This window comes from Elephantulus edwardii, unplaced genomic scaffold (genome assembly GCF_000299155.1).
Source record: "Elephantulus edwardii isolate Elephantulus edwardi_28Jun2011 unplaced genomic scaffold, EleEdw1.0 scaffold00233, whole genome shotgun sequence".
NCBI classification, from domain to species: domain Eukaryota; kingdom Metazoa; phylum Chordata; class Mammalia; order Macroscelidea; family Macroscelididae; genus Elephantulus; species Elephantulus edwardii.
In genome coordinates, this window is record NW_006399983.1 from 2,371,777 (window position 1) to 2,388,928 (window position 17,152).

Here is a 17,152-nt window from a genome sequence, read left to right on the forward strand (position 1 = left end):
TAATAATAATAAAAAAAATTTAAAAAAAAAAGACTACTTAAACCACTCGGGAGAGTCAGTTCTATTTGTTCTCTTTGACTCAACTTCATCACTTCTGATCCTTCTTGTCTTTTGCTTAACACACTCCTATCCTCTTCTCTTGTCTCTGATCATAACAAAACACAGTCTAAGTCTAAATGCTTGTTTTGTAAATTGTATGTTCTCTTTCCATACTTTTTTTCTTTTTCTGAGCTATATGTGTTCAACATTTGAGGTCTTTTTTATCCCAGAACACATTGCCTTTTTGAAATGTGTTGGTTGTTCTCTCCAAGTTGTTCAACTTTCTTTCTCACGGATGTTGAGATTTGGTCTCACCTACTTTGGGCATATTTTCAGGAGGGGCCAGTCCCTAGAGAAGGACAGTATACTGGAAAGAGTAGAGGGTTAGTAGAAAAAAAATGATCCTTAGTAAGATGGATTGACATAGTGACTGCAGAAATAGGTTTAAGCACATCAGAGATTATAAGGATGGTGCAGAATTGGGCAGGGTTTGGTTCTGTTGTGCATAGGATGGTTTTGACTTGGAGTCTGAAATTTAGCTTTGAGTTTCCATAAACTGAGCTATATTCCAGTGGAAATTGTATCTGACAGACCTTTCGATAGAACATGACAGAACAATTCAACTTGGCTTTTAAGTGTAAAAATAGGAATGTATTAGCTGATATAACTAAATGACTAAGGGTCATTCTCATGTTGTTTTTAGGTGCCATCGAGTCAACTGTAGTTTATAGCGATCGTATGAACAACAGATCTGGACCTTGCTCTATCCGACCACATCTTCATGATGTCTGATAAGCTAAAGCACATTGTTACAGTCACTGTGTCAGTCCAGTTTGTTGGAAGTATTCCTGTCTTTCTCTGAGCCTCCTTCTTTCTCAGCATCATGTCCTTTTCCAAGTACTGGCCTCTTCTGACAGTATGCCCAAAGTATGTGAGACAGATTTTACCCTCCTTGCATCTGAGAAGCACCTTAGTTGTACTCTTCTCCAAAACAGACTTGATTGTTCTTCTGATAGTCCATAAGATATTCATTAATTATCACAACTCAAAGACATCAGTCCTTCTTCTGTCATCTTTAGTCATTGTCTAATTTTCAAATCCATAGTTGTTGTTGTTGTTGTGTGCCGTCGAGTCGCTTGCGACTCATAGTGACCCTATGTACAACAGCCCTAAACTCTGTTCTGTCCTTTGCCAATCGCACTGTCTCCGACACTCCCATCCCGATTATCCCAGTCACTGAATCAGTCCACCTCATAGAGGGCCTTCCCCTTCTGCGCTGTCCCTCCACCCTCCCAAGCATGATGTCCTTCTCCAAGGACCTGTCTCTCCTCACAACATGTCCAAAGTATGTTAGATGGAGCCTCAGAATCCTTGCCTCCAAGGAGCCACCTGGTTTAACCCTTTCCAGGACGAATCTGTTTGTTTTCCTAGCAGTCCATGGTATTCTCAAGACTCTTCTCCAGCACCACAGCTCAAAGGCATCAATTCTCCTTCTATTCTCTTTGGTCATTGTCCAACTCTCTGATGCATAACAAGTGATTGTGAAGACCATGGCCTGTATCAAACGCACCTTAGTCTCCAGAGAGACACCATTGCTCTTCAGTACTTTGGAGAGGTCCCTAACACATGACTTTCCCATGGCAATGTGCCTTTTAATTTCCTGGCTACTGGTGCCAAGAGTGTTGACTGTGGAGCCAAGCAAACTAAAGCTGTGTACAATCTCAATCTCTTCACCATCCATCCTGATGCTACCAGTTGGTCCAGTGGTGAGAATCTTTGTCTTCTTGACATTGAGCCTCAATCCATATTGTAGGCTGCAGTCCTTGACCCTCTGTAGCAGGTGCTTCAGGTCCTCTTCAGTTTCAGCAAGCAGGGTTGTGTCATCTGCATAACACAGATTGTTGATAAATCGTCCGCCATTCTTGACCCCACATTTCTCCTCATAGAGCCCAGCCTCCCAGATAATCTGTTCTGCATATAGGTTAAAAAGGTATGGAGATAGGATGCATCCCTGGCGTACGCCCTTCCCAATTTTGAACCATGCAGTGTTCCCTTGCTCTGTTCTGATGACTGCCTCCTGGTCCAAGTATAGGTTTTGCATTAGCATGATCAAGTGTTCTGGGATTCCCATTCTTCTCAGAGTCAGCCACAGTTTAGCTAGTAATTGAAAATGTGACTTGCATCAAGCACACTTTAGTCCTTAAATTGACATCATTGCTCTTCAGAGCTTTGGAGAGCTCCTTGACAGTGGATTTTCTTAATGCGGCACATCATGACTGCTGTTACCTTGGGTTTTGATTGTGGATCCAAGTAAAATGATGATATTGACAACTTGGTTCTTTTCTCCAACTTTCATGTTGTTTCCTATTGGTCCAGTGGTTAAAATTTTTGCTTTCTTAATGTTAAGATATCCTCAATAATTTGGAGAGGTCCCTAACTGTAGATTTTCCCAGTGCATTGCATCTCCTTATTTCCTGACTGCTCGTACCAAGGGTGTTAATTGTGGATCCAAGCAAGATGAAGCTGTTGACAGTTTCAATCTTCTCCATCCATCATGACTGTCCAGTGGAAAGAATCTTTGTTTTCTTGATACTGAGATGCCATCCATACTGAAGTCTGCATTTCTTGATCTTCTGCAACAAGTGCCTCAAATCCTCCTCACTTTCAGCAAGCAAGGTTGATGCAGGTACCTTTCTCCAAATTATTGAGTAGTGATGATGTTAGTTTGACAACTAAGGTGTGTCTGATTCAGGCCATAGTCTTTCCAGTTTCTTGCTATGCATCTGAGAGCTGGACAGTGAATAAGGATGACAGAAAAAGAATTGAAGCCTTTGAGCAGTGCTGTTGGAGAAGAGCCCTGAACATTGCATGGATAGCCAAGATAACAAATACATATGTCTTGGAGAGTGTGTGCAGCTGGAATGCATGTTGGATGCAAGAATGATGATGTTTTGTCTCACATACTTTGGGAATGTTGCTAAGAGGGACTTTTCCTTGGAGAAGGACATGAGGCTCAGAAGGGTGGAGGGTTGGTGGAGAGGAAGACCCTCAACCAGATGGATTGACACAGTGCCTGCTGCATGGGCTCTTGTGTGTCAGGAAGTGTGAGGATGGTGCAGGACAGAACGGGGTTTGGATCTTTTATTCATAGGGTCGCTATGAGTTGTTCTCGACTCAACAGCACCTGACAACACCAACAACAATGTTAAGATGTAATCCAACACTACTACAGGCAAATCCAGGTATTCTGCTCTTATTTCCTGTACTCTACATGTCACCATTTGGATTTGCTTCTTTTTTTGTTGGCTGTAGGGAGCTCTGGTGACTTTGTGGTTAGTTGTTGGGTGGCCAACCCAAAAGGAAATGGTTTGAATCCACCAGCTAGAAAGAGGGGTAGATTTTTCCTTTCCAGTTTACTGCCTCTGAAAACTCACTGGAGGGTCAACTATGGGTTGGTTCTGACTCAGTGGTAAATAACAACATCAGGTTGTTGACTTATTCACAGATAACTTTTCTTTAGCAACTCTAGTTTTACCTACCAGCTTAGCAAAAGTCACTTAATAGTTTTGTCAATAATTCTAGCAAAAGTAATTTTAATAGCTTTGTTAATAATCCTAGCAAAAGGCCTAGGGTTGATGCTTTTTGGTCCAATTTGGTTATATGCCTGCTGGTCAAAGGGAAATTAGACTCCTATAAAAGACCAGGCCTGGACCAGGTTTCTGTTTGATCCCTTCCCCAGCCCATAAATGGTGGTCACACCCCATGAAAGGAGAATGAGTTGAGTAGGTACCTAAGGACAAGTTTGTGCTGTTCCTAAGATAATTGGAAATGAATGCTGAGCAAACAACAACAGCTGCCTGCTGGAGAGAAGATCTAATTAATTGGAAATAAAGTCTCTCTGGAAGAACCATAACACACATTATCTCCTTAAAGGCTCTGAGTAGTCCCATGGTGACAGAGCCTTTAAACCTGGTTTAAAGGTAAAAACAAATGGTTCTTTTGGCAAGAGATAAAAGCACTCCCAGATGCCCTTTTCCCTTAAGCTTTGGTAGTAATGTTCCATGTAATGTACTTGCTCAGTTATTTTTTCATTTGATCCTCCTGTTAATCTGTACTTGGAACCACAAATTTATGAAGTTTTAAGAGAACTGAAGGATTTTAGCTGATTTTCGTTTATACCACTCCTTATACACATTTACTGACTTTCTATCTGGTGGATCTTGCAGATGGATTCTGAAGGGAGAAACTAGTACCCCCCCCCCCAAATGAAAATAAAATAGCATGAGTGCACGAAATCTTTTCCGAATGTCTCTTTTTCTCTTTTCGGGCTCCCCTATTTTATTGTGTGGTGGTACCTTTGAGTCAGTGCAAGCTCATAACATCCCAGGTACAGTTGACCCAAACCTTCCCCAATCCTGTGCCATCATTACGGTCTCTGCTGTCCTTCCTTCCATTCTTATAGTCAGTATGTCAGTTCATCTCCTTGAAGTTTTCCTCACTGACCCTCAACTTTTCCAAACATGATGTCCTTTTCCAAGGATAGTTGTATCCGACCAGACCAAGGAAGGCAATGAAGTAGCTGATGCTCATAACTGAATTGACCATAGTGAAAATGTATCATTATGACAGCAGGTTTGGAATGGAAAGAGACCCGTAATTTTAAAATAAGTTAAACTGAAGTCTGATTTTGATGGCTGATTGAGAAGTTGCTGCTTCCACCTCTGGTAAGCTTACAGTTGGGGATTCACATGTTTGTGGAGGATTAAGTGAGGCTTTATAGATAGATTGGGCCAAATGACTAAAGACCAAGAGTCTCTGCAAGTACTTTTAGAAGTTCCAATTGAATATTTCAGAGGCATTCAACTTTTTTGTTGTTGTTGCATACTGTCGAATTGGATCCGACGGGCACAGGAGGAGATTGCTTCTCCCCCAGCAGAGCATCTGATGGATTTGAACCGCATGCCTTTAAGATTGCAGCGCAGCTTCTTGCCACTAGGCCACCAGAGCTCCCTAGCATTCAAATTTTAAGAATAAATTAAAACCACAGCACCTGTTTATTATTGTGTCCTTCATAAATAGTTGATAATTTATAATCTTGGCCTTTACTTTTGTTTTAATCCTCAGTGGTCTTGGTTCTTTTAAGAAGCTGTTAGAAATTTCATTTGTAGACTATTTAATAAAATAATAGTTTGGGTTATGGGCAGGTATAAATCTTTTGCTCTTCTTGGTCATAATACAGGCCAGAAGTAATTTTTCAGAAGAAAAGATTGGCTGGTTTCTGTTTTGTATAGGGATTGTTTCTATGTGCTATCAAGTCAACTGTGGTTCATAGTGACCCTATGAATAACGGTTATAGAGGTAGAGAGCTGAGGTTAAAAGAAAAAAGAAAATACCTCCGTTACAAAAGGACAAATACTGCATATCAATGCTATTATAGAATAGAACAGACATGGGGGGAAAAGAGAATGTGAAAAGAGTGTATAGATAATGAACATTGCATTAGAACAGATGAGGGGAAGAACTATCCAAAAGGATTGTATGATTAGACATTATATACATCACAACAATGTGGAACCAGGGGTGTATTGATTATGGGGTGTACTAAGGGAGGTGGGGAGAAGAAAAAGTGCAAAAACGAATAAGAAAAAGTTAAAGAAAAAAGAACCAAGACCTATTGTTCACAGAAATAACAGTAGACATATGAGTAATTTTGTGCCGTATTTTTTTCCTTTTTTTGGTTGAAATTACTCTGCTAGTGAATATACATGTGTAAGTAAAAAAAAGGTAAAATATTTCCTCTGCTTTCACATCTTGACTGCCTTCCCTTGTTACTGTGAAAAACTTAGTTTTAGGTCAGCTATCTTCCAGCAAAGAAAAAGTCTGTGAAGGAATATAATGCATAAGATAGAATGAATTTAATGTAATAAATACCTTTCAAAGGCAGAAAATAAAGAGTACCAGAGGGATATCTGTATTTCATTGACTATGCAAAGGCATTTGACTGTGTAGATTACAATAAATTGTGGTTAATCTTGAGGAGAATGGGAATCCCAGAACACTTGGTTGTGCTTATGCAAAACCTATACTTGAACCAGGAGGCAGTCCTCAGAACAGAGCAAGGAAACACTGCATGCTTCAAAATCTGGAAGGGATGTGTCCTGTCTCTATACCTTTACAATCTACATGCAGAACAGATCATTTGGGAGACTGGACGTTATGAGGAGGAATGTGGCATCAGGATTGGAGGAAGACTCATCAACAACCTATGTTATGCAGGTGACACAATTTTGTTTGCTGAGACTGAGGAGGACCTGAAGCTCTTGCTGCAGGTCAAGGACTGTAGTCTTCAATATGGATTGAAGCTCAACATCAAGAAGACAAAGATTCTCACCACTGGGCCAATTAGCAGCACCATGATGGATGGAGAAGAGACTGAGGTTGTTAACAGTTATAGCTTGCTCGGCTCCATTTGGCACCAGCAGTCAGGAACAAAAGGTGAATTACATTAGGTAAATCTGCTGTCAGGGACCTTTCCAGAGTACTGAGAAGCAACGATATCATTCTGGAGACTAAAATCCATCTACTCCAGTCCATGGTCTTTGCATCCGAGAGCTAGTTAATGACTAAGGATGATAGAAGAATTGATACCTTTGAGTTGTGGTGCTGGAGAAGAGTCTTGAACAAACTATGGACCATCAAGAAAACAAATAGGTCAGTCCAGGAAAGGGTAAAACTAAGTTTCTTCTTGGAGGCTAGAATTTTGAAGCTCCATATCACATACTTTGGGGATATAGCCAGGAGGGACCAATCCTTGGAGAAGGACATCATGCTCGAAAGGGTGGAGGGACAGCACAGGAGAGGTAGACTGTGGATTAGATGGATTGATGCAATAACTAGGGCAGTGGTGGTAGGTGTCTCGGAGTCAGTGAGACTGGCTCAGTACAGGTCAGGCTTCAGAGCTGCCATAGATAGGGTCACTAAGAGTCACAGGTGACTTGACAGCACATAACAACAACAACAACAACATCCCTTTCAAATGCAACCTTGAATTTTTGATAGAACCATTTTGGTTTTTGTAAGAAAGATGTGTAGGTGTGTTTTCTTAAAACGAATGCATATTTATTAAAAATTATTCCAGATTTGAATTTGACTTTACTGCAGTCAGAATGCCTGTTCATTAGTAGGATACAAAATACTTTTTTGAAATTATTCATTCTCTGAAGAATTGAGATTACTCTCTATTGTACAGATGAAAAAAAAGAAGCATTTTAAGGACATAGAAATTTGTATCTATGACCATCCAAAGCCCGTGTACTTTTCTCTACACGAAAGCACTTTGTGAATTAACTAGTAAGCTTAATAATGTTTTAATTTTTTCAGTCCAGTTAGAAAATGAAGATATTTATCACTTAATTGTCTTTTTCTTCTTTCTTTTTTACTTTATTTAGTCTACAAAAAAAGTTGTTCGTTGGATATGGATGATAAGCCTGATCCTGGAACTCTAACTGAGGGTGCAGAACTTCTCTTCTCCTTTGGAATTATAGCAGATATTCAGTATGCTGATTTAGAAGATGGCTATAATTTCCATGGAAGCAGGAAGAGATACTACAGACACAGTCTTCTACATTTACAGGGTGCTGTGGAAGACTGGAATAAAGAAGTCCCCTGTTGTGTACTTCAGCTTGGAGATATTATTGATGGATATAATGCACAGTATCAAACATCAGAAAAGTCACTAGAAGTTGTTATGAACACATTTAAACTGCTTAAAGTCCCAGTTCATCATACGTGGGGAAATCATGAATTTTATAACTTCAGTAGAGACTATTTAACCAATTCCAAACTTAACACAAAGTTTCTAGAGGACCGGATTGAACATCATCCTGAGACTATACCTTCAGATAATTACTATGCTTATCACTTTGTACCATTCCCTAAATTCCGGTTCATTTTACTTGATGCTTATGACTTGAGCATCTTGGGTGTGGATCAGTCTTCTCCAAAATACCAGCAATGTATGAAGATACTGAAGGAGCATAATCCAAATGCGGAATTAAATAGTCCTCAAGGTGAATTATTCCTTTGCGCTGAGAATCTAATACATAGTCTTTAAATTCTTCAGCTACCTTTTATTCAGCAGGAAGATGCACGATTAAGGTAAAAGTACATTGTTGCTGTTGTTCAGGGTCCGGATATGCCACAACTTGATGTCACACAGATTGACTGCAGTTGAGTCAAGATTTCTCTATTGAGCAAATACTTGAATGCTTACTCTCTGATGGGCACTTTTACTTGGGCAACCTAGCCAGAAATATGAAACATATTGGCAATATCCTTTTTCTGTGGATGCAGTAGGGCAGACAAGACAGGTAGGTGCACAAGATAGATGAGAAATCAAGCAAAAAACAATTTTCCATAGTATAAGTGCTATCAGGAAAACAAAGCCTTGTGCTGTAATGGATTATTCTGATGGCCTTTCTGGCCATTGACTCTATAACATTCTCCACATGAAATGTTATGCGGATGTAAGGTGTTTGTGCCCACCAAAGGAATCTCCTTGGATAGTAAAGAAGGTAAATGGCACCTTTTGAGTGAGAAAATGCAAAGTAAGATGTGTAGAATGTTCAAGTGGGGATTGCTGAGTTTTTCCATCCTACCAGGCTTAGAGCCAAGCAGGCTCAAAGGTTGAAAATGGAGAATCTCACTGTCTTCAAGAAAGAAGAACCAGAGTGTAGCACATCCTTTGTACTTGAGATTCCTTCACCATTCAGGGATGAGGTTGATGTCCAGATGGTGGCAGTGGCAAGAATGGTGGGAGCAGTGGGGAAGAACTGGTGTGAGAGAGCTGAGCTACAGCTGCTGACCCAGGAGCTAGAGCAGACCACCATCAAGGCCAGGCAGGGTAGGGAGAGGTGCATGATTGGCAGAGTTAAAAGACCTTTGTAACACTTGTCCAAGAAGGGCAGAGGCCAAGGCCATGAGACTGAGCAGAAAGAGGCTTGCCTTCAAGCATACCTGAGAAGAGGCTGTCCTGATTAAAGAATTATGAATGTTTCCAACCTGATTGTAACCTGTTACTTCCCTAATAAACCCCATAATCGTGAGTATTATCTGTGAGTTCTGTGTGATCATTGCAACAAATTATTGAACCCAGTAGAGAAGTAGTGAATACCAAGGGAGGGATGGTTGGTATTAAAACTGAAGGAAATTGAAAGAATTTGTTCAAATTTATACTTGAATTTTATAAATAAACTAGTAGAAAAATTTTTTAAATAACCAAAAACCTGAAGGAAGGTGTGACATGAAGGGGCATGTCTGACTTCATAGGAATTGTCTTTTTGGTGGCAATGCTGATGATGGAAGTTCTTCCCTCTTAAATTAATGGAGGCCAGGTACTGCTGCATCTATACCTGCCACACTACTTTTATAAGCAGGATGATGCTACAGGAAAAGACTGGTTACTATTTTAGAATAAGTGACCAGAGAACGTCTAAGGGAAGAAGTATTTGTGCTGAGACCTGCATGTCAAAGAGCCGAAGAATTGAGGCAGCGTAAGGAGCCCTGTTAGCACAGTCATTAAGTGCTCAGTTGTTAACCAGAAGGAGGTGGTGTGAACCTCCCAGCTGCTCCACAGAAGATGTGACAGCCGACTTCCATAGAGATGACAGCTTTAGAACCCCTCAATGGTAATTATATTCTGTCCAATGGGGTTGCTATGAGTTGGGGTTGACTCATGGCATTGGGATTATGGGGGCAGAGTAATCCAAATAGGGAAAAACAAACATAAAGATCCAAGTAGAAGAAATAAGATTATAATTTTTGAAGATCACAGAAATAGGTCAATGACAAGACCAAGATGATTTTTGAGCTTCAAATTAATATAATGTACACCTTTGAAACAAAAGTTAAAATATATAGTAAGGAATTTGTATTTTTGAAATGTGGAAAGCCAGTGAAGTAAGCAGTAAAAGGTCAAAACTAGGATTTAAGGTAGATCGTGATTTAGATAGTAAACTTAGGGTTTTTATGTTAACTTACTTACTCTTTTTAAGATTGTTTCCAGTCACATATTCCTATAGAAAGGTACTGGTGTCCCCTGCATTAGCTAAATTTAAATGCCCAAATGAGGAGAAAAAAGACATTTAGTGGATCTGTCTTTCTGACTTCATTTCAGGACTTTCTGAGCCTCAGTTTGTCCAGTTTAATGGAGGCTTCAGCCAAGAACAGCTGAACTGGTTGAATGAAGTGCTTACATTCTCTGACTTGAACCAAGAAAAGGTGGTGATTGTGAGTAAGTACTTATCTAATTACACTAGCATTTTAGGGAATGTAGATTAGATTTTTAAAACTACTAACATACAATGCTAGCCCATTTCTGTGAAATAGATGCTTAGTTTAAAAATTTTTTTAAATTGTGAAACAGCCTGGATACAAGTTTAACATTTCAAGTTGAGTCCAGAAAGAACTGTGAAATAACAAAAACTTTCTGACATGTTAAAAAGCTTCTACTCTATCTACATGTTTTCTCATATCAGTAGATTATTAATAACTATTTGTACATATAAATACAATTTTTTATTGCAAATCATCTAAAATAAGTTAGAGGAATTCTATAGCTAAGTTAGCCTCTGTTGCCCTTCAGGAATCAAAATAGAATGTCCTCAAATGAGGTCAACTTATAATTTTCAAATGAGAAAGTCCATTCAGACCATACACTGAATCTCAGTCTTAGGAGACCTGATTATCAGTGAGGTGACTAGACAGCCATTGCTGCCTGTATGAAAGGAAAGCTGGCATCACAGGGAGCAGTAGATATGTTCAGTTCTCTAACTCCATCTACCATGAGAATAACTTGGATCTGTGTTCTTTTAATTTAGGATAAATAGATTTTTGACAGACATTGTGCCATTACAGGACTCTGGACATGCTTAAAACATAAACTTAGCCATACACATCTGTTGTTGTTATGTGCCGTCGAGTTGCTTGTGACTCATAGCGACCCTATGTACAACAGCCCCAAACTCTGCTCTGTCCTGTGCCAATCGCACTGTCTCTGACACTCCCATTCCGATTATCCCAGTCACTGAATCAGTCCACCTCATAGAGGGCCTTCCCCTCCTGCGCTGTCCCTCCACCCTCCCAAGCATGATGTCCTCCAAGGACCGGTCTCTCCTCACAACATGTCCAAAGTATGTTAGACGGAGCCTCAGAATCCTTGCCTCCAAGGAGCCACCTGGTTTAACCCTTTCCAGGATGAATCTGTTTGTTTTCCTAGCTGTCCATGGTACTCTCAATACTCTTCTCCAGCACCACAGCTCAAAGGCATCCATTCTTCTTCTATCCTCCTTGGTCATTGTCCAGCTCTCTGATGCATAACAAGTGCTTGTACACATCTACACACAAATAATGATGACCATTTGGATATGGCTAGGGAGTTCTGGTGGCCTAGTGGATAAGGAAGTGCACTGTCAGTCCAGAGGCATGTAGTTCAAATCCACCAGCACCTTCAAGGGAGAAAGATGAGAAGTTTCTTCTTGTGCATTTTACAGCTTCTGAAAACCTGCTGAAGGATCAGCTATGAGTTTGGTCTAACTCAACAGCACATAACAACAGCATATATAAGTCAGAACTCCTTTTCTAGAATTGATGTGGCATAATGGATAAGATTAGACTTGGATTTAGAAGAACTGGAAACCCATTTAGCCCTTATTTATTGTATAAGCTCTGGGACCCTGGACACATATTTAACCTACATAATGCTGTTTCTTCAGTATTGAGTATTATAAAATTATAAATTAAAACACTTGGAGAATGGTAATAAAATGATGTTTCTTTGTAAAATCTAATTATTATTTGTTCACCTTACAACAATATGGGGAAAACTTGTAGATGGACTAGAAGTATTTTTGTTGCCATCAGAATATTTAATGTCATTCAAGGCTTGAAAAATATAGGGGGCCTTCTCTAAGAATGGGGAATTAAAACAATGGGATAGTACTTGACTTGAGTCTGCTCTTTTGTTCTCCACTGCCAAGCTGTAACTAGAGCTAAAGTAAACCTAGACATATAGCCAAATTCCTTTGTTTTAAAGATAAGGAAATAGAGACCAAAGAAAATGGAACTAGATAGGTAAATTACTGTAGGTCCTGACAGAACTGACACTGGAATCTCAGTTTATTTCCAGTCTCCTTTCCTGGTTTATCCTAAATTCTTCCCAAGTCTTTTTAAAACTGCTGTAAATGCACCTTTCTACTTTTGTTATTACGAGGTACTATCAAGTTGACAACAACTCATGACAATCGTATGAGCAACAGATCTGAAACCTGCTCTATTCCTCACCATCCCCACAAACCGAGAGGCTTGAGCCCATTGTTACAGTAAATTGCTACTCCGATTTTGCCATAAACTAAGAAACTGTACAAGCAAATCTTTAACAACTATGAAAGGGGTTTGTTTGTTTGTTTGTTTTGGGGTGTTTTTTTTTTGGTAAATCTTAAAATGTTTAATAGAAATTTTCTTTTTTGTTTGCTTTTTAACTTTTCCTTTTGGCTTCTCAGGTCATTTTTTCTGTTTGTTGAATTTTGACTTTGTAGTTAGATGAATAGATTTGCCTTTTTCTGATTGAAGCTGTCAATGGTTTCATCTTGCTTCCTGATCAATAATCAGCCTCCTTGGTACCAGAAGTCAGGAAATCAAGAAATGTATTTTATTGGGCACTAGAATCTGCCTTACTCTACTGTTGATAGGTTTTTCAGAGGCCTGTTACTTAAGGCCAACCCTGCTTCCTTGTCTCTCTTAATCTGGGAGCTTTTCTAAAACCTGTCCACTATGGGTAACACTTAGGGCATTTGACTCAGCAGGGCACAGCTTCTAGTATCAGAGCAACCCACTGTACCAGTTAGAACAGTGTTCTCCACACACACACAACCTGACAATTTAGTCTGTAGCTCAAATGGTCATAAAGGCCCGTCCACTGAATCCTAATTGGTTTAAACAAGAGGCTCCCAGCCCATAGCTGATTGTTAATTAAATAAAAAAGACCAAACAGCCCACAACTGTTTATCGGTTGTATTCTCTCTCCATACCTATTTAATTTGTATGCTGAGCAAATTATTTGAGAAGCTGGACTCTATCAAGAAGAATGTGGTGTCAAGATCTGAAGAAGATTCATAAATAGCCTGGGATGCAAATGACACAGAACCTTCCTTGCTGAAAGTGAGGAGGACTTAAAGCACTTGTTGCAGAAGATCAAAGAATACAGCCTTCAATATGGATTGTATTTCAACATCAAGAAAAGAAAGATTCTTACCACTAGACTGATGGACCATATCATGATAGATAAAGATTAATAACAGAGTTTGATTCCAGGGGAAGAAGCTTTGTCTAAGGACAATTCTGAAATCTTTTCTCAACCAAATAAAAAGAATTCTCCTTTCCAATTGCTGTGGAGTTAAACCTATCCCTGTAAAACCTATCCCATCAGAGAGCTAGACAATGAATAAAGATTACAGAAGAAGAATTGATGCCTTTAAGTTGTGTTGCTGGAGAAGAGTACTGAGTATCCCATGGACTGCCAAAACAACAAATGGATATGTCCTAGAGAGGGTGCAACCAGAGTGCTCCTTGGAAGCAAGGATGACAAAGCTTCGTCTTTCATAATTTGGACATGGAGCTATGCAAGGCTATTCCTTGGAAAGGGATGCTTGGAAAGATGGAAGGTCAATGAAAAAAATGAAGACCTCCAGTAACATAAACTGATAACTGTAACTTCAGCAATGGACTATGGTATCTCAGAGATGGTGAGGATGGCACAGGATAAGGCAGGTTTCATGTTGGCTGTTCTTGGATTGCTGTGAGTCGTAATCAACTTGATGTACCTAACCAGAACAACAACAAAGATGGAAAATGTTACAGGAGAGGGTTTTGGGGGGAGAGTTCAGGAGTTCGCCCTCCTGAAACAGTATATATATCAAGTTGAAAATGCCTAATAGATATCAGAAGTCTTTTAGTAGTGGAGATGCTAAGTAGACAGTTTGGACATGTGCATCTGAACTTAAGTATTGAAATTTGAGTTAGATGTATAAATTGGGACATTGAAAAAACATAGATGATCTTTATTTTTGTTTTTAGTAAAAGTTAACAAATCACACTGGTTTTCATTCTTGATTTCTACACTTTTTTAATAATAGCACTAATTACAATTGATCAGTGTAATTCATTACTTCCCATATCTTGTTAACTCCTTATTGTATACTGAGATACCAACTTATCTCTCTCTCTGTCCTCTCTCTCTCTTTCTATCTATCTATCTATCTATCTATCTATCTATCTATCTATCTATCTATCTATCTATCTCTGTCTCTATTTTTAGCTCTATCTCTCTCTCTCAGACACTCCTAATACACTAGGAAAATGAGGAGAAACTAGCAAAGGAGATGACAATTTAATGACCACTAATACTGGACTGGGAAAATCTGCAGTTAGGGACCTTTTCAAATTATTGAGGATTAAGGATGCCAGTTTGAGGACTAAGATGTGCCTGATTCAGGCCATAGTCTTTCTGATTACTTACTATGCATCTGAGAGCTGGACAGTGAGTAAGAATGACAGGAAAAGAATCGACACCTTTGAGCTGTGGTTTTGGAGAAGAACACTGAACATCCCATAGACAGCCTAAAGAATAAACAGATATGTCTTGGAGAGGGTGCAGACGGAGTACTCTTTGGAGGCTTCACCTCACGTACCTTGGGCATATTGCTAGGAGGTGCTATTCCTTGAAGAAGGACATGATGTTGGGAAGGGTGGAGAGTTGGCGAAGAAGAAAGACCTCGACCAGGTGGATTGACATGGTGACTGTTGCAGTGGGCTCTTGTATATGAGGGAGTGTGAGGATGGTGCAGGACAGGACAGGACAGGATTCAGATCTTTTGTTCATGGGGTTGCTATGAGTTGTACATGACTAGACAGTACCTAACAGCAACACCAGGGGAGAAAAACAAGGGGAATGTGGTATCTTGGCAGGCAAGTGTTTCAAAGAGGTGGAAGTGACTGCTAGCTGCTGCAGAGTCCTGATATGAGCCCGGAATGAGCCACAGCACTTATATTTAGTATGAAGACTGTGACCTGATATTTCTGGCCATCAAAAATTCAAAATTTTCCTGACTCCCATATGTTCACAGTAGTGGGACTTAAATACTTCCTGTTCTGTCTCAGCTGTAAAGTGGATATGGCTAACTTATTTCATGGAGGTGTTGTGAAGAAAACCAGTTTTGAAATGCCATGAACCACCGCTAAACCACTGCGAGTATAAATGACACCTGATCCTGAGCATCTTATTTAAATGGCTCCTTTCTTAAGAGTCACATCTTTCTATGTATGTAACGTCTGTATTTATGAAAATCAAAGAGATTGGGTTCCAGCACAAAATCTGCCTGCTTTCTGGCTGGCCCTGCAGAGTGGCTCACACAGGACGGCCTGATGTGCCTGGGTTCTCACAGGCATGGCTCTCTGTGTAGTGCTCAGGGATCTCAGGCTTTCTGCCTCCACATTGTCTTGTTCCCACTTGGAAGGGAACTGACTCTTCTTTCTCCAGAAACCACAGATTGCATAGTTCCTCATACATCTGGATCCTCTCTGATCTCAATCCATTTGGATAATGAGAAAGGTTTTTTCCTGAGGAGTGATTTTTTTTTTAGCCATTTATTTGATGAAAGTGCTATTTCTAATTGTTTCATAACTTTTTTTTTCCTTTGACTGACAGGCCATCTTCCCATTTACCCCGACTCCTCTGACAGTGTGTGCCTCGCCTGGAATTACAGGGACGCCCTGGCAGTCATTTGGTCTCACGAATGTGTGGTGTGCTTCTTTGCTGGCCATACTCATGACGGTGGATACTCCGAGGATCCATATGGTGTGCACCACGTCAGTCTAGAAGGAGTCATTGAAACGGCACCAGACAGCCAAGCTTTTGGCACAGTTCATGTCTATCCTAATAAAATGATTTTGAAAGGGAGAGGCAGAGTCCCAAACAGAATTATGAATTACAAGAAGAGAGCTTCCCATTGTTAGCCTGATTTGTTTCGTTTACCTGGTAGAAGAAAAAAAAAATATTAGTGTTTGCACTTGTTCCTCCTTCTTTCTCCCCCCAAAAATAACAGCTCACAAAAGCAATAAAATTAATGAATCTCATTGTTTAGTCATGAGACATATATATCTTTTTTGGCTTCAGTGTGCATTAGATCACAAAATATTCTAAAATGTTGGAGAATACAGTTGTCATTGCTGTGTCAGAAAATAAACTAAGGAAGAAACTGAGGCGTTGGGGGTGTGGGTGTTAAGTTAAAAGGGACTTCTTTTAACCTCACCTGATTTTCCTCCCTTTTACAAAAAGACTATATTTCTTACCTATGTAATTTTAAATTCATAATAAAACAGTATATAAAATAAGCTCAGGCAAACTTTTCTATTCACCCTGCTATGCGAATAAGCTTTGGACTTTTTGTGCCCAGAACTCCCACCTTATGTGGAGTTTGGTAGGCTCATATTACTTTTATTTTTTAAGCAAAAATAAACCAACAAAAATTCAAGTATTTCACAGAGGTCATGTGATTGCTTGGGATCCTAACCAAAGTAGGATGCAAGAGCCAATGCAGCTGGCTTGTTAGGGCCGCCAGATGTGAGCCTGCAGGATGTAAAGGGCCCTCCCATGACTCCCTTTAGAGAAAAGGCAGACATGTTTAAATAGATCAGTTGCCATGTATGCTAAGACTTACTTGCAAACCAGCTACTAGATCCCAAAGAGGAGCTGTTCAAATACAGGGAAGGTTTGACTCAAACCTTAAAAACAATATTGTTACCCTCTGACCTACACCCCAGCAGCCAGAGCTGGGGTCACATTGTAATAAAATGATTCCTGGGGTTAAAAACAAAAAAACCACACCAAAAAAACCAACAATGTAAGTAGGTGACTCATAGAGACCCTATGAAGGAAAGTCCTCAACACTTGTGTGACTTTCATCCTCTCTCCAGGTTCATAAGGTTTCCAGAGGCAAGCTACTATGGAAGTGGATGCCACTCCTGCTTCCAAGCTTGTTTTAATCAGGAAGCTCCACCA

General features: G+C 39.8%; 1 protein-coding gene across 1 annotated transcript; it reads left to right on the forward strand.

Moving 5' to 3' along the window:
- Nucleotides 1-7,502: 7,502 nt before the first annotated feature.
- Nucleotides 7,503-16,158, forward strand: ADPRM (ADP-ribose/CDP-alcohol diphosphatase, manganese-dependent). The gene is made up of 3 exons (XM_006898565.1): nucleotides 7,503-8,108; nucleotides 10,214-10,330; nucleotides 15,800-16,158. The coding sequence occupies exons 1-3, from the start codon at nucleotides 7,514-7,516 to the stop codon at nucleotides 16,105-16,107; spliced, it is 1,020 nt and encodes a 339-aa protein (XP_006898627.1). The 5' UTR covers nucleotides 7,503-7,513; the 3' UTR covers nucleotides 16,108-16,158.
- The last annotated feature ends 994 nt before the right edge of the window (nucleotides 16,159-17,152 follow it).

Excerpts from the sequence above, each read along its gene's own strand:
- ADPRM (XM_006898565.1), top strand. The coding sequence starts at position 7,514 with ATGGATGATAAGCCTGATCCTGGAACTCTAACTGAGGGTGCAGAACTT. Across the intron at positions 8,109-10,213 it reads GGAATTAAATAGTCCTCAAG|GACTTTCTGAGCCTCAGTTT; the intron begins GTGAATTATTCC and ends ACTTCATTTCAG. Across the intron at positions 10,331-15,799 it reads AGAAAAGGTGGTGATTGTGA|GCCATCTTCCCATTTACCCC; the intron begins GTAAGTACTTAT and ends TTTGACTGACAG.